Genomic DNA, 16116 nt, shown 5'->3' with positions numbered 1-16116 from the left:
TGATCACAAAAAGCTCTCCTTCCTCAGGGCCAAAGAGCCCCAGGAGGCTTGGCCAAGCACAGTTCAGACTACACGCCTCTGGGTAGAGCACACGCTGGGCGGCTAGTATGCACTAAGTCTGTGTGGGCAAGTCATTAGCAGCATTATTTTAGGCATATCTTTTCATGTTAGAAGATCACTCAACCTGAGTAGGCAGATGAACTTAGAGGAACTGAGTCCAGGGGCCGCGAAACCACCCAGGAGCTTCTGCCATAGTCCGGGCAAAATGTAATGTGGATGAAGAAGCAAATTTAGGAGGAGGCCAAAATCTACAAGCTAGACCCACTGGATGAAAAACATAAAGAAAGTTCAGTGAAGGAACTCTGAAGAGAATGGGCTCTGCAATAAATTTTTCTTACAATCAAGGTAAAATATTAGGCAACATTAAGTACAGTGGCCTTTAAGGTCCCTTCCAGCTCAAATTTCTTTTGATTTCTAACTTATTACTCTGGTTAAGTAAAGTCCCTTCAGAGATACAGAACAGTTCCTACACCTGAATGGGATGCAAAGAATAATCTGACTTCTCTTCACCAGGGGATGAGTTGAACTGTCCCTGCAGAAGAGATAACACACGGTGTGAACCCCAGATCCTAGAAACGGGCCAGGCACACAATAAGTATTCAGCTTTTTGAAAACAAATGAGCAATCATTTCCTCTCCTAGATCTTCACACCCTTCCTCTGCTGGCTACTTTCTTTCAGCTTATAAGCATCCTCAATATACCCACTGAAAAAGCTCTCACACCTATGACTCTTTGGATCTTCTTGTGGGTAACCTAAGTCTCTCCCATGCCGTCAAACACCTGTCCTCCCAAAAAGCCCAGATCTGTACCTTGGGCCCAGACCTGTCTACCAGGCCCCTCGAAAGCACTGAAGATGAAGTAAGATCCTCTCCCCAGCCCCAATCCCTTCCTACTGTGCTCTGTATCTCCCAAAAAGATGCAGCTGTAAACTGTCACCCACGCTTGCTGCCCTCCCTTTTCTAACTGGTCACCAGGCCCCACCCATTCCCTCTTGGATCTCCGAAATCCAGTCCAACCTTTTACAACTTAAGTGGGACCCTTAGATTACAATTCACCTTGCACCCAATCAAGTGCTTTCCACATGGAGGTCCGAGTGAGTCTCTAAACCAGAAGTCCATCTCACTGTTGTTTAGCATTTCCCACAGCCTTCAGGATAAACATCCGAACTTCTGACAGGACAAAGAAGGCCCTTTTCTGTTTGGCCCCAGTAGGTTTCCAGTATCAACTCTCATTTCTTTCCCAAAACCGGAGTTCCACTCGTGTACCTTAGTTTTGCCATATTTTCTTATATTTCTCAAACTTTGACACACACTGCTCCCTCCTGCCACCCCAGGAGCTTCTACATAGCCTTAGAAAGGATGGCACCTCCTCCAAGAAGCCTGAACTCTCCCTTCCAAGATTCTGTGCTCTGCAAAGGGGAAGGGGGGGGGGGAGGATAAATTAGGAGTTTGGGATTAACATATACACACGACTATATATAAAATAGGTAATCAACAAGGACCTAATGCATAGCACAGGGAACTCTACTCCATATCCTGCAATAACCTGCACGGGAAAAGAATCTGAAAAAGAATGGATATATGTATAACTGAATAACTTTGCTGTACACCTAAAACTAACACAATATTGTAAATCAAGTATACTCTAATATAAAATAAAAATTAAATTAAAAAAAAAAAAGATTCTGTGCTCTGCAGCACCAGAACTCACTTCTTCCAGAGCACTGACTACTGTGCCTGTGTTTACTTGCCGCCCAGTAGAAGGGGAGATTACCTAGGGCATCAGCATCGTCTCCAGCAGCCCTTGGTTCTGACAACTCATTCAAGTGCCAGGATACTTTACACACATAACCTGCTTAATTAATTCTAAGAACCCACAGAAAGAGTGGTTTTTAATGTCATTTTACAAGTGTGGGGATTGCAGTTCAAAAGTAACCTGGGCTTCCCTGGTAGCGCAGTGGTTGAGAGTATGCCTGCTAATACAGGGGACATGGGTTCGAGCCCTGGTCTGGGAAGATCCAACATGCCGTGGAGCAACTAAGCCCGTGCACCACAGCTACTGAGCCCGTGCACCTAGAGCCCATGCTCCGCAACAAGAGAAGCCACCGCAATGAGAAGCCCGTGCACCGCAACAAAGAGTAGCCCTCGGTTGCTGCAAATAGAGAAAGCCCACGTGCAGCAACAAAGACCCAATGCAGCCAAAAACATAAATAAATAAATAAATAAATAAATAAAAATTTAAAAAAACACAAAAACACCATCACAGAAATATCCAGAATAATATTTGACCAAATAACTGGGCATTGTGGCCCAGACAAATTGACATGTAAAATTAACCACCTAAGCCATAGTTTTGTCATCTTTTACTGAGAAATTTGACTTATCTGAACTATTTTGATACCTAGAAGATACCTTCTAGAGGTAACACCCTCAGTTTTTTACATGGTAGGCAGCAGAGGGAAAGAGCCCATTTGCCCAGTCAGATGACACCTAAAAGGATAAAATTCTGTCTTCTCTCTCCAACCCACAAGGATGAATGCCAAAAACACGTCACTTATATCTGCTTTAGCTAACATATGATAGGTCTGGAACAGACCTATGCTCCCAGCAAGTCTCATGAAATGTTGTTTCATTAAGGGGAGACTTTACTTGCTAAGATTAGAAGCAAAAGAGGGTGGTGGATGAAAAACTGCCCAAGGATATAAGTTCATGCAAGGGAGCAGGAGAGACAATGGGTATCCGAAGATGTGCGCTCTGAGCCAACACTAATTCCACAGCATCAGGTTGTAATTCAGGGAGCCAAACTGCTGGGGTATTTTTCCCCCTCTTTTTTTCCCCCAAAGAGGGACAAATCAAGCATACTGACAAAGGAAGAGCATTAGTCACCACAGATAAACTCCTTTTTACAGGTGATATCGCAAATGATTTGGCTCAGTGTAGACTATGATTTGGCTCCACAAACCATAAGCTAGAGCATTTCATTCCAGGTCCCTCCTCAAATATCCATGATAGATAGAAATGTGGCATCAGTAGTTTTTGAAATCTTCCCAGGGGATTGTAATAGGCAACCAGGGCTGAGAATCTGGAGATGTAGAGAGAATTTAAATTGAACTTTAGTTAAACAGTAAAACAAGCTCTGACTCTACTGGCTGGAGCTAGACAAGGGATATGGATTTAGTGGGATGAGAAGATAAAGAACACCAGGGAGTAAATCAAATGCTTTACACCTGTGCTTATTAGCTAATTGTTACTCAGATAATTCAGACAATCTTACAGCACCTGAACCCTGAAATTCCTTAGCTCTGTTTAAAAAAAACTAACTCTTCAAGTACCTGAACTCTGAGAATCATGTAAATCATAAAAAGAAGAAATCTTACTTTTTGAATTAGTTGATTTCATATATACTGTTTCACTTTCATGATATTAACTAGATATCTTTCTTTCCATTTTATGTTTGAGGAAAGTAAAGCTTTAAAAATCTCAGTAACTTTCTCAAGGTCACTTGTTAAGGGTGTGGTAGGCAGCATAATGGCTCCTAAAAATGCCCTCACCCTAAATCCCTAGAACCTATTAATATGTTACCTTACATGGTAAAGAGGACTTTGCAGATATGACTGAAGCTATAGACCTTGAGATAGAAAGATTATCCTGGATTACCTCATGGAACAAATCTAATTGCATGAGTCCGTAAAAGCAGAAAACCATTCCCAACTGTAGAAAGAGAAAGAGAGAGATGTCCTAATAGAAGCAGAATCAGAGAGATGCAACATTTTGGGTTTTGTAGGTGGAGAAAGGGGACTCTGAGGCAAGGACTACAAGTGACCGCTGGAAGCGGATAAAGTCCAGGGAACAGAAACACCCCTAAGAGCCTCCAGAAAAGAATGTAGCTCTGCCAACATTTTTTTTTTTTTAACCATCTTTATTGGAGTATAATTGCTTTACAGTGGTGTGTTAGTTTCTGCTTCATGACAAAGTGAATCAGCTATACATATTCATATATCCCCATATCTCCTCGCTCTTGCGTCTCCCTACCACCCTCCCTTCCCTATCCCACCCCTCTAGGTGGACACAAAGCACAGAGCTCATCTCCCTGTGCTTTGTGGCTGCTTCCCACTAGCTATCTATTTTACATTTGGTAGTGTATATATGTCCATGCCACTCTCTCACTTCATCCCAGATTACCCTTCCCCCTCCCTGTGTCCTCAAGTCCATTCTCTATGGCTGAGTCTTTATTCCTGTCCTGCCCCTAGGTTCTTCATAACCATTTTTTCTCTTTTTCTAGATTCCATATATATGTGTTAGCATATGGTATTTGTTTTTCTCTTTCTGACTTACTTCACTCTGTATGACAGTCTCTAGGTCAATCCACCTCACTACAAATAACTCAATTTCATTTCTTTTTATGGCTGAGTAATATTCCATTGTATATATGTGCCGCATCTTTATCCATTCATCTGTCGATCCTGCCAACACTTTTACTTTACTCAATTGAGACCAATGTCAGACTTGTAAGGTAATAAATTTACGTTGTTTTGAGTCACTCAATTTGTGGTAATTCGTATGAAAGCAATAAAAAACAAATACAGAGGTCCTACAAGAGCCAGGCTATATATTTATATTTAAGTATTTCTAAAATGAATTTAACCTTGTGATTGACAGCAGCAGCAGCTTCCAAGGGATCCCACCACACACCTGAGGCAAAAGCAGCCTAATAAAGAAGCAATGACAGCAGCAGGTCACTGCCCCACACCTGGGGTAGAGGGGGATTTGATCTACTGTAGCAGCAGCATAGCCTGAATGGGAATGCATCCTCCTGTGGCACTAGTCCCATCAACATTAGTCTAATCTGCTAGCATCTGCTGTGCCAACAGGCCCAACATATACAAACCCTCCAACTCAGTAGCATTAAGTGAGCCACGGTCAGTGTTTCCTGAAACTCATATCCAATGGCACTGGAAAGCCCAGATATCACCTACTGTTATGAAAACATAAAAAAACAATAACAGAAGACTGGGAACTTCAGAAAGTAAAGGGGAACAATGGAATGGGTGAAAACAAATGGGGTAAATATAAGAGACTATCATTAGCCTCATGAGTTTCTTAAATTCTATATGATGGTCAAAGCAAAAATTATGACACCATCTGATGTGGTTCTCAATGTATATAAAGGAAATACTACAGAAAATCGTACTTTAAAACTGGGGACTATTAAGAGACCTAAATGGAAGTAAAGTATTGAAACTTCACTTGAAGTAATAAAACACTGATTCCAGTAGGCTATGATAAGTTACATATGTATAGTGTAATGCCAAAGCAACCACTAAGAAAACTATACAAACAGTATATACAAATGATAAGTAAATTAGATTAAAATGGACTTATCAAAAAATGTTTAAGTAACCCACAAGAAGGCAAAATAAGAGAAACCCAGGATTGAGAAACTAAGGTAAAAGACAAAACAAAAAATAAAATGGTAGACCTAACCTTTAACATAGCAATAATTACATTAACTGTAAATGATCTAAATAACCAAGTCAAAGACAGAGATTGGAAGACTAGAGGAAAAAATCACAAGCATGATCCAACTATATACTGTCTATAAGAAGCTTACTTTAAACATCATGATATAGGTAGTTCAAAGTAAAAGGATGAAAAAGATATATCACATGAACATTAATCAGAAAAAGCAGGAATGGCTCTATTAATATCAGATAAAGTAGATTTCCGAGCAAAGGAAATTATTAGGGGCAAAGAGGGTCATTACATAAAGATAACAGGAATAATCCACCTAGATGACCTAGTGATACTAAATGTGTGTGCACCAAACAACAGAACTTCAAAACACATGAAGCAAACACTGAAAAAGGTAAAAGGAGAAACTTTTAAATCCACAATTATTATTTGAGACTTCAACACAGCAATTTATAGAACTACCAGAGAGAAAAATCAGCAAGGATATGGAAGAACTGAAAACATCATCAATCAACAGGATATAACTGACATTTAAAGAACACACTCAATAAAAGCACAATACATATTCAAGTGTCCATGGAACATTCACTCATATACCATATACTGGGTGATAAAAAAACATTAGCAGATTTAAAAGAATTAAAATCATAGAGAGTATGTTCTCTAGCCGTAATGGAATCAGACTAGAAGTCAATAACAGAAAGACAACAGGAAAATCTTCAATCACACGAAAACTAAACATCACAATTCCAAATAACTCATGGGTAAAAAGTCAAGGAAAAATTTTTAAATGCATAGAATAAAAGAAAATGGAGACATAACAGATCAAAGTTTGTGGAATGAAGTGAAAGCAATGCTGAAAGAGAAGTTTATAGCACTAAACTGGGAAAGAAAATATTTCAAAGCAATAATCTAATTTTCTATATTAAAATAGTAAAAACAGAAGAGGAAAAAACACTAAACAAGCAGAAAGAAGGAAATAATAAAGATGAAACAAAAATCCATGAAACGGAAAACAGGAAAACAGGGGGGAAAAAAATCCATGAAACAAAAGGCTGGTTCTTTGAAATAAACAATCTAATCAATAAAGATGTAGCAAGACTGATCAAGATAAAAAGAGAGATGGCACAAATCACAGATATCAGAAATGCAACCAGGGATACCATGACATATCCTGCAGGTTAATAAAGGACAAGTTATTGTGAACAAGTCTACACTATAAATTCAAAAATGTAGATGAAATGGACCCATGCTTCTACACCCAAAACTACCAAAACTCAGCCAAGATGAAATAGATAATCTCAATTTTCCTGTAACCATTAGAAACACTGATTTTTCATTTAAAAACTCCCAAAAGAAATATTCAGGCTTAGATGTTTCACTTTTACCCAGGACTTAAAGAATTAACACCAATTTTACATGACTTGATAAGAAATAGAAGTAGAGGGAATAGTTCCTAATTAGTTTTATGAAGCCAGTATTACCTTGATACCAAAACCAGACAGGGATAGTACAGAAAGAAAAAAACTACAGACCAATATTTTTTATGAAATTGGCTGTAAAAATCCTCAGCCAAATATTAGCAAATTAAATCCAGAAATATATAAAAAGAATAATATACCATGACCAAGTGGTATTTATTCCAGTTATGCAAAGTTGGTTAAATATTTGAAAATCAAACAATGTAATCCACCATATCCAATAGATTAAGGGGGAAAAGTCATGTGATCCTATCCATTAATGCAGAGAAAGCATTTGACAAAATCCAATCCCATTCATGATTTTAAAAAAAGAAGAAAAAATACTCCAAGCAAACTAGGAATAGAAAAGGAACATACTGAAACTCATAAAGATGATCTACAAACAACCTATACCGACATTATATTTAACTGTGAAAGACTGAATGCTTTCTCTGTAAGATCAGAAACAAGGCACCGATATCTGCTCTCACCACTTTTATTAAATATATTACTGGAGGTTCTAGTAAGAAAATAAAGCAAAAATAAATAAATACATAAATTTAAAAGTTAAATTTTTTAAAAGTTTATTTAAAAGATAAAAGGACTATTCCTACTATGTTGAATAGGAAGGAATATATCCTACTGAAGGTTGAATAGTAATATATCCTATTATATTGAATAAGGAAAAGTAAAACTGTCTATATCTGAAGATGAGATGATAATCTAAATGGAGAAAATACCAAGGAATCCACAAAAAGCTTGAGAAATAATATTAGTTTGTAAATGTTTTAGAGTACAAGATCAACACAATTTTATCAAATTATGTATTAATAACAAATGTGTAGAAGCTTAAATAAAAATATGTGATGCCATTTACAACTGACCTAAATAAATACTTAAATATAAGCCCAATAAGACATTTATAGGACCTCTACACTGAAAATGACAAAATGCTGATGAAGAAAATTTTAAAAGTCCCAAACAAATAGGGAGACATACCTTGTTCATGGATTAGAAAACACAACATAATAAAGATGTCAATTCTCCCCAAGTTAAGAGGCTTAACACAATTACTCTTCAAATGCCCTCAAGGTTTTTGTGGATATAGACAAGCTTATTCTAACATTTATATGGTAAGAAGAGGCTGAAGAATAGCTAAAACAATTTGTAAAGGAAGATTAAAATGGGAGGAATTAATCTACCCAATTTCAAGATTTTGCAGTAATGATGGAGGGTAGATACATAGATCAATGGAATGGAACAGAGAACCCAGAAAGAGACTGACATAAATACATTTAACTTGTTTTTGACAGCAGTGCAAAAGCTATCAAGGAAGAATAGACTTTTCAAAAAATGGTACTGAAACAGTTGGACATCCCTCGACAAAAACAAACAACAAAAAATGAACCTTAACCTAAACCTTACACACTTTACACAAAAATTAAATCAAAGTGGATCATAATCTTAAATGTAAAAGCAGGACATTTTTAGAAAAAAAAATAGGAGAAAATCTTTGGCATCTAGAACTAGGTGAATAATTCTTAGACTTGACACCGAAAGTATGATCAATAAAAGCAAAAACTGATAAATTGGATCTCATCAAAATGAGTTAAAAATGCTTCATAGAAGACCCTTTTAAGTGGATGAAAACTCAAATTACACAGTGGGAAAACATATTTGAAAATCCCATATGAGACAAATGACTTGTATCTATAATATACAAAGAACTCTCCAAACAACTTAAAAAAATCCAACTAGAAAATAGGCAGAAGACAGGAACAGACATTTCATGGAAGAGAATATACACATGGCAAAGAAGCACATGAAAAGATGTTCAACGTCGTTAGCCGTTAGGGAAATGCAAATTAAGACCATAATGAGATATCAGAGAATAACTAAAATTAAAGTATAGTGACAACATCAAATGCTGGCGAGTACGTAGAAAAATTATATCACATCACTGGTGGGAAAATAAAATGATTTAGCCACTCTGAGAAACAGCTTGACAGTCTCTTTTAATGCTAACAGTAGATTCACCCTACAATGCAGTAATTGTACTCTTGAGCATTTATCCAAAAGAAACAAAAACTTAATGAAGTTCCCACAGAAACTTACACATAAATGTTCATAGCAGTTTTATTTATAATAGCCAAAAACTGGCAACTACCCAAATGTCTTTCAATGGGTGAATGTTGAAACAAATTGTGATAAAATCTTATGATAGAATACTACCGAGCAACAACAAGGAACAAATTATTAATATATGCAAAAATTGAAATGAACTTCAAGGGAATGATGCCGAGGGAAAAATTTTAAAAAGCCAATCTCCGAAGATGAAGTAATTCATGATTATGTTTACATATTATTCTTAAAATAACAAAACTGTGCAGATGGAGAACAGATTAGAAGTTGCCAAGGGTTAGAGATGGGGGTAGAAGGTACAGAGGGGGAACTTTGTGAGGTTTTTGTGGTCCCAGTACAAATAATACAGCAAACTTGGTTTTAATCCCTAAAGATTTTTAAAAGCAATTCCTAATAAGAGGTGTCCAGATATTTAGCAATGGCAGCAGATTAGAGGTATAGCTCCCCAACATGACAACTTCGAAAGAGAGCTATACTATCAATACTAATTTAATGCATATGTTAATTTTAAAAAGGCCAGTCACAATACTTAAATGGTACATATCTTAACGATATTATTCTGGGTATCCAGCTACACCAGATGGACTAGCAGGATTTTCTGTACATTCAATTCTTACTTAAGACAGTAAATCTTATAATAAGACAGTGAAAAAAAGAAAAAGAAAAAAAACAAACCTCAACTACAGTTGGATATTCTCATAGGAAGATGAGGTGAAAATATGTAGCAGCGGTTCAAACGCTTAAGCAGTGGCACCTAAATCTGGCTGCACATTAGAATCATCTGAAGCACTTTTTAAAAACCCCCACACCGACGGTTGGTCATCCTAGACCAATAAACTCATTTTAAATCTCCTCAGACGATGCCAATGTCTAGCCAGAACTGAGAACCAGCGGACTAAGCAGAAGGGGATGTTTCTACAAAGATCTCTTAACAGTAAGTCCTTTCACCCAATCAGATTTACCTCCCCGCAAAGGGGTAAAGAAGGCTAGATGTTGTCCATACTTGCTGAGCTTTAATTAGCACTTGTGACTTGCCCAAAACCTACATCTTGTTTCCCCTAAATTTCATGTTATTCCCTAAGTTTTTCAAACCCAGGGCTAAGGGGTTTGCCAGGATGAAATTTTAAGTGCTCACACAGGGGAAGTCCCTGGCAAACCAGGACAGCGGTCACTCTACATTGAAATGTAAAGCATCCTAAATAACCCTGCCACTGCTCCCAGATACTAGTCTGTGCCAACCAGTGGAGAAAAGGCATTCTCCATTACTACCACGGCAAACATACTGTACTTGCCTTGGCTAGTCCCTATCTTTTCCAGGCACCACTCCCCTTCACCTGCTGCTGGACGCTTTGGCCAGCTGACAATGCAGATATTTTCAAACTTTAAGGTGAATAAAAATCATCTGGAGGGCCTGTTATGACAGAGATCACTGAGCCCCACCAGAGTTGCTGATTCCATAGGGCTGGGACCGGGCCCTAAAACTGGAATATGTAACACATTATCAGGGGACGCTGGTAAAGCTGGTCAGGTAAAGTCTGGCAAAGCTGGTCAGGAAAAAGAAACCCGACGTGTCAGATCATGAAGTACGGAAGGGCAAGCCCGCCAGCAGTCCAGGCCCGGGGGGACCAGGGTCCCCAGCCCTACAGAGCCAACGGCAGCCCGGCTCGGGCGCCCCTCGGAAGCGCAGGGTCGCCGCGGCCGAGTCTGCGCCCCCGGCCGGCCCCGGCTCCCCTCTGCCCACCCTGCGCGCGGGGGCTGGAAACGGCCGCGGAGAACCAAGGCGGGGCGGGAAGGGGGGCTCCAAAGAGGGTCTGGCGACTCGAGTCGCTCCGTTTCTCAGTGGGCTCAGCGCGCGCCGTGGGGGAAGAGGGGCGGGGGTCCGGGAAGAGGGGACGGGCGGCACTCACGTAGACCGGCAGCGGCCACGGGTAGATGGCGGGCTCGGCCCCCACGAGCGACTCCAGCCTCAGCTTCTCCCCCATGTCTTCGCGCGCGGCCCCCGCACCAGGCTAGTCTGGCGGTTAGGGGAGGGCCGGGGCGCCGCCGGCGGGGGCGGGGCAGGCGGGCGGGCGGGAGGCTGAGGGGAGGGGGCCTGGCCTGGGCCTCAGCCGCCGCCGCCGCCGCCGCCGCCGCCGCCGCCGCCGCCGCCGCCGCGCTCCCGTCCGGCCCCCGGCTCCCTCTTTGTGGTCACAGGCCCGGGGCCTCCAGCTCTGCCGCCAACTCGGGCCGGCGTGAGGCAGCACAATGAGCCAGGGCCGGGCTGAACAACCCACTCGTGGCGAGCGCCGCCCGCCCCGTGGACACGCCCCTTCTCACGCACGCACGCACGCACGCACGTCTTCGGCTGCCCCCGGCCACCCCCACCGGCCCGAAGTGGGGACCCGGGGAGACCCTTCGGGCCCTGGGGTGGCGGGTTCGACTCCCGCCCTTGACGTACCGTGACACCCTCCCCCACCCAATAATAAGACTATAATTCCTCATTAAATATGACAGCCGGAATCCCGGCTTCTGTTCACAAAAATGCCGTGTATTTAGCCTATGCTAGGCACCAGACCCTGGACGCTCAGTACTGGCAAAAAAGGAAATGCCCTGCCCTCATGGCGCTGCCATTTTAATTGGAATAGTAGTGACAGTGGTCAAGGGAGAAAATAAAGTGTCATCATCGCCACGGGGATGGTTAATCTCATGTGCGCACTGCGTGGGGCCCCCGCAACCACAAACATTATTCCAGATGTGGCCAGGAAGGTATTTTTCAGAAGAGATGAACACTGAAATTGGTCCACTTTGCGTAAAGGAGATTGTCAATGCCACGGCGTGGGTGGGCCTCGTCCATCAGTTGAAGGTCCGGAGAGAAAAATGAGGTTCCGTAGAAAGAGGGAACTGTTCCTCCAATGGCCTTGGGACATCAGCTCTTGCCTGTGTCTCCAGCCCATAGTCCTGCCCTGACTTGCCTGCCTCACGGTCACATGAGTCAACTCCTTAAAACAAAACTATATATGTAAAAATACTGAATATATACAAGCCTATTAATTTGTATATGTGTGTATACATGTTATATATATGTATACACATATGTTTATATGTGCGTGCGTTTGTAGTATATGTGTAAGTACTATATACAGTATACATACAAGCCTATATATTTGTGTGTATATATTGTATACATGTATGTATGTGTATATATATAGTATACATATTATAAATGTGAACATGCTGTATATATACACACACCCATATATTGATATATGGGTGTGTATATATACACTGTATGTATGTATGTATACAATGTATATTTATACATAGGTGTGTATATATGTTGTATACCTGTATGTGTATATGTTTCTAGGTATTATATGTATATATGTATATACAATTATATACACACTTGCATATGTATTTATATGTGTATGTACATGCGCATATTTACATATAGGTGTGTATGTATACATTGTATATATGTATGTGTCTATATCTTATATATATGATATATGTATGTATATATACGATGAATTTATATATAGAGTACATATATATTTTTATGCTGTATGGTTTTATATGTAGGTGTATATGTGTGTCTATATATATGTGCGTGTATGTATTGCATATATTATATGTGTATGTATGTATACTGTCTATATACACACCTAAATATCTTTGTATGTGTGTATATATGTATGATATATATGTACCTAGGTGTGTATATTGCATGTGTTATACGTATGTACACATACTGTATATATACAAACTATGCATTTTATATGTGTGTATATATGTATGTGTGTATTGTATATACTATATGTGTATATGTGTGTATGCATACTGCATATATACACAGCTGTATATTTTTGTATGCGTTTACATATGTACGTGTGTGTGTATATACACACACACCCTATGGATTCTGTTTGTCTGGAGTACCCTCACTGATACGGACACTTATGACAATTGAGTACCTGCTCTTTGCCAGCCAGGGAGCCAAAGGCTTGTCCTTTCGGTGTCTCCCTTAAGTGTCACAAGTCCCAGGAGGGAAGGTGATGCGGCTCCTACCAGTTGAGGTGCCTCAGGGTCAGAGAGGTGCACAGGGCGGGGGGCTGGAGCCTGGTGGAGCCCAGGTGGAGTTCTAGCAGCAGTACAGCCTAGCAGTCCCACTTCCCCGGGTGCTTCTCACAAAGACGCCGAGGGAGCGACGGGATCTGAAGGAGGGGATGAGGAAGCTTCCGTGGGTCCGCAAGCCCAGACCAAGGCTGACTCGTCAAGGGTGTTAGAGGTCAGGACTGTGGTTACCCTGGGGGTGGGTTTACACAGAGCCATTCACATGCTGAAAAAGTATCCATTCTGCTCTTGTTTGTATGTTTACTCCCCTCCCCCAAATCTTTTAAAAACAGATTCTCTTGGTTGCTGGGAACACACACGGGGAAGTTGTGTGTGAGGGGGTGTGATCCAGGGGACGCGGAGGAGAAGCCCCCCACTCATAGGGCCAGGAGTGGCTCAGCTTTGTGAGCTGAGGATGGCCCACGAGGTCCCAGAGAGAAGGGTCCCTGCTCCGTCCCTGCTCTGTGCACCCCACTCCCAGCTTGAGAAGCCCAGAGCCACCCCCGACCCCCAACACACACACACACCAGGGAGGAGAGCCAGTCACCCTGGCTCCTAGGCTCCGGCTCCAAGGCTTCCGGCACTAGGAGCTATTTTCAGCTTTCATGCCCTAGGACACGGCCAGAGCTATTGTCTCCGGAAACTCTCTGTCTGTCTCTGCCTGCCCTCCCTCCCTCCCTCCCTCCTCCGCTTCTTCCCCTCCCGCTCCATCTGTCCTCCCCTCCACCCTGCATTTCTACACAGGATGGCTCACAGAAAGCTGCTCCCTGTGCCCACCTGCCACCATTCGATGGATGTCAAAGCAAGCCCTGGGGACTTCCCTGGAGGTCCAGTGATTAAGACTCCGAGCTTCCACTGCAGGGGACGCGGGTTCGATCCCTGGTCAGGGAAATAAGATCCCACATGCCGCACGGCATGGCCAAAAAAAATAAATGAATAAAAATTAAAGTTATAGTGATGAAACAGCCCTAGTGGTGCAAGGATGGGACGTATAGCTCTATGGTATAGAATAAAGGTCCGGAAACAGATATATGAGAACTTGCTATGACAGAAAGTGGGGAAATTAAGGAGTTTTCAATAAATGGCATTAGGACAATTGTATATCCATGTGGGAAAAAGTAAATTAGAAAAAAGAAAAAGCAAGCCCTGGTCAGGTGTGACCTTGGGCCCAGGGCCATTGGCACACGTTGTCATGTGGGACATTCTTCCTTCGGCTCCTCCCTCCCTCCTGTGTCACTGTCACTTCCTCCAGAACCTTCCTGGACTCCCCTACACAAGCCCGGGGTGTGGCCTCACCCGCCCTGGATCACCAGAATTCCAATCCCGGCCCACCCTTCCCCGCCAGGTAAAGAACTGTGCATGGTCAATAAGACCGTAGAGGTCATTGGCCATTGCTACTGCAGCTGGAATTGTTACTGTGTTTAGATAGGGTGACCAACGCCCGCCCCCAGTTTGCCCAGGACCGCTCAGGTTTGAGCGCTGGAACTCTGGGGAAACCCTCAGTCCCAGGGAACCCCAGAAGGCTGGTCAGCCTATTTAGGACGGATCTTTCACTTGATCTCCCAATCCCCGAGAGCCAGAAAGGGCATCTCCCCCCGCCTTCCATTGTAACCTTCATTCATTCATCCACTCATCCCTTTATTCAACTCCTTTGTTCAGCAAGTATTTAGGAAGCATCTACTACACAGCAGATACTCTTCTAGGTGCTGGGGACATAACAGCATCCCTGTCCTCAAAGAGTTCACGTTCTAGCGAGGGCAGCAAACAGTAAACTGAGAAGGTGTGATTTATTACATGGGGATGATGTCTCGGAGACCACTGCAGGGCAGGGGAGGTGGGAGAGGAAAGGGGCAGTTCTAAACGCAGGCGCTGACGGGATTGGGACAGACCCTGCCCTGGGCCAGGCTGGTTGCTTCAACACAGCTGTCCTCGCCCAGGGCCATCCTGTGCCTCACCCAGTTCTTCCGTGATGTGTGGGGAAAATCTGTGGTTGTCACAACTGGGGGGGAGGGGCCCCTGGAATCAAATGGGTGCGGCCAGGGATGCTGCTAAACCCCACACAGTGCCCAGGAGGGGCCCTCAGCAGAGGATGACCCGCCCCGAATAACCCCAGTGCCGCGGGGGAGGCCCTGCACTAATATGATTCAGACCCGCTGGTGCCCCCAGCTTCCTGCACAGGCAGGGACTCTAACCGGGTCACCTCTGTATCCCGAGGTGACCTAGAGTGGGGCAGCCAGGAGAGCTGAGATGAGTATCGGGGGTGAAATGACATATCTCTGTGCCCACTCTCCCCGCCACACCCCAGGAGCGATGGCCTCTATCTCCTCCCTGTGCAGGTAGCTTTTCCCTGAGCCATTTCTTCTTGTCAAGGTCCCTGTCGCAGGTTGGGTTCCCCGAAGATGACGTTGAGAGCAAGGATTGGAGTGCAGGTGGTTGATGTGAGACGTGCAGGAACAGATACAGCTGCCATAGGGTCCCGCAATTCCACTCCTGGGCATAGATCCGGAGAAAACTCTAATTCAAAACTATACATACACCCCTGGGATTTCCCTGGTGGTCCAGTGGTTAAGACTCCGTGCTTCCAGTGCAGGGGGCATGAGTTCCATCTCTGGTCAGGGAACTAAGATCTCACATGCTGTGTGACAATAAAAGAAGAAAGAAAGAAAAAAGGAAGAGAGAAAGAGAAAAACAGAGAAAGAGAGAAAGAGAGAGAGACAAAGAAAGAAAGAGAGAGAAAGAAAGAAAGGAAGAAAGAAAGAAAGAAAAGATACATGCACCCCAATGTTCATTGCAGCACTATTTACAATAGCCAAGACATGGAAGCTACCTAAATGTCCACTGATGGATGAATGGATAAAGAAGATGTGGTACATATATACAATGGAATATTA

At 42.5% G+C, this 16116-nt stretch overlaps 1 protein-coding gene and 2 pseudogenes across 3 annotated transcripts in view; 1 reads left to right on the top strand and 2 right to left on the bottom strand.

Moving 5' to 3' along the window:
* Window positions 1–16116, bottom strand: part of LOC309636371 (ankyrin repeat domain-containing protein 17-like) — a 241042-nt pseudogene that overhangs the window by 200916 nt on the left and 24010 nt on the right. The gene's annotated exons all lie outside the window — the stretch shown is intronic.
* The window catches only part of LOC309636474 (thimet oligopeptidase-like), a 77730-nt pseudogene that overhangs the window by 52780 nt on the left and 8834 nt on the right, over window positions 1–16116 (top strand). The window lies entirely within an intron of this gene.
* Window positions 1–16116, bottom strand: part of LOC309636403 (uncharacterized protein) — a gene marked incomplete at its 5' end in the record, with an annotated part of 72654 nt that overhangs the window by 51599 nt on the left and 4939 nt on the right. Inside the window, one exon of the mRNA XM_082409579.1 lies at window positions 11041–11312. Within this exon, the coding sequence (XP_082265705.1) occupies window positions 11041–11312 (272 nt within the window). The remainder of the gene's footprint in view (window positions 1–11040; window positions 11313–16116) is intronic.

Source organism: Balaenoptera physalus (genome assembly GCF_965194825.1).
Source record: "Balaenoptera physalus genome assembly, chromosome: 10".
NCBI classification, from domain to species: Eukaryota; Metazoa; Chordata; class Mammalia; order Artiodactyla; family Balaenopteridae; genus Balaenoptera; species Balaenoptera physalus.
Note: the sequence above shows the minus strand (reverse complement) of the source record. Positions and strands in the feature narration are given on the sequence as shown.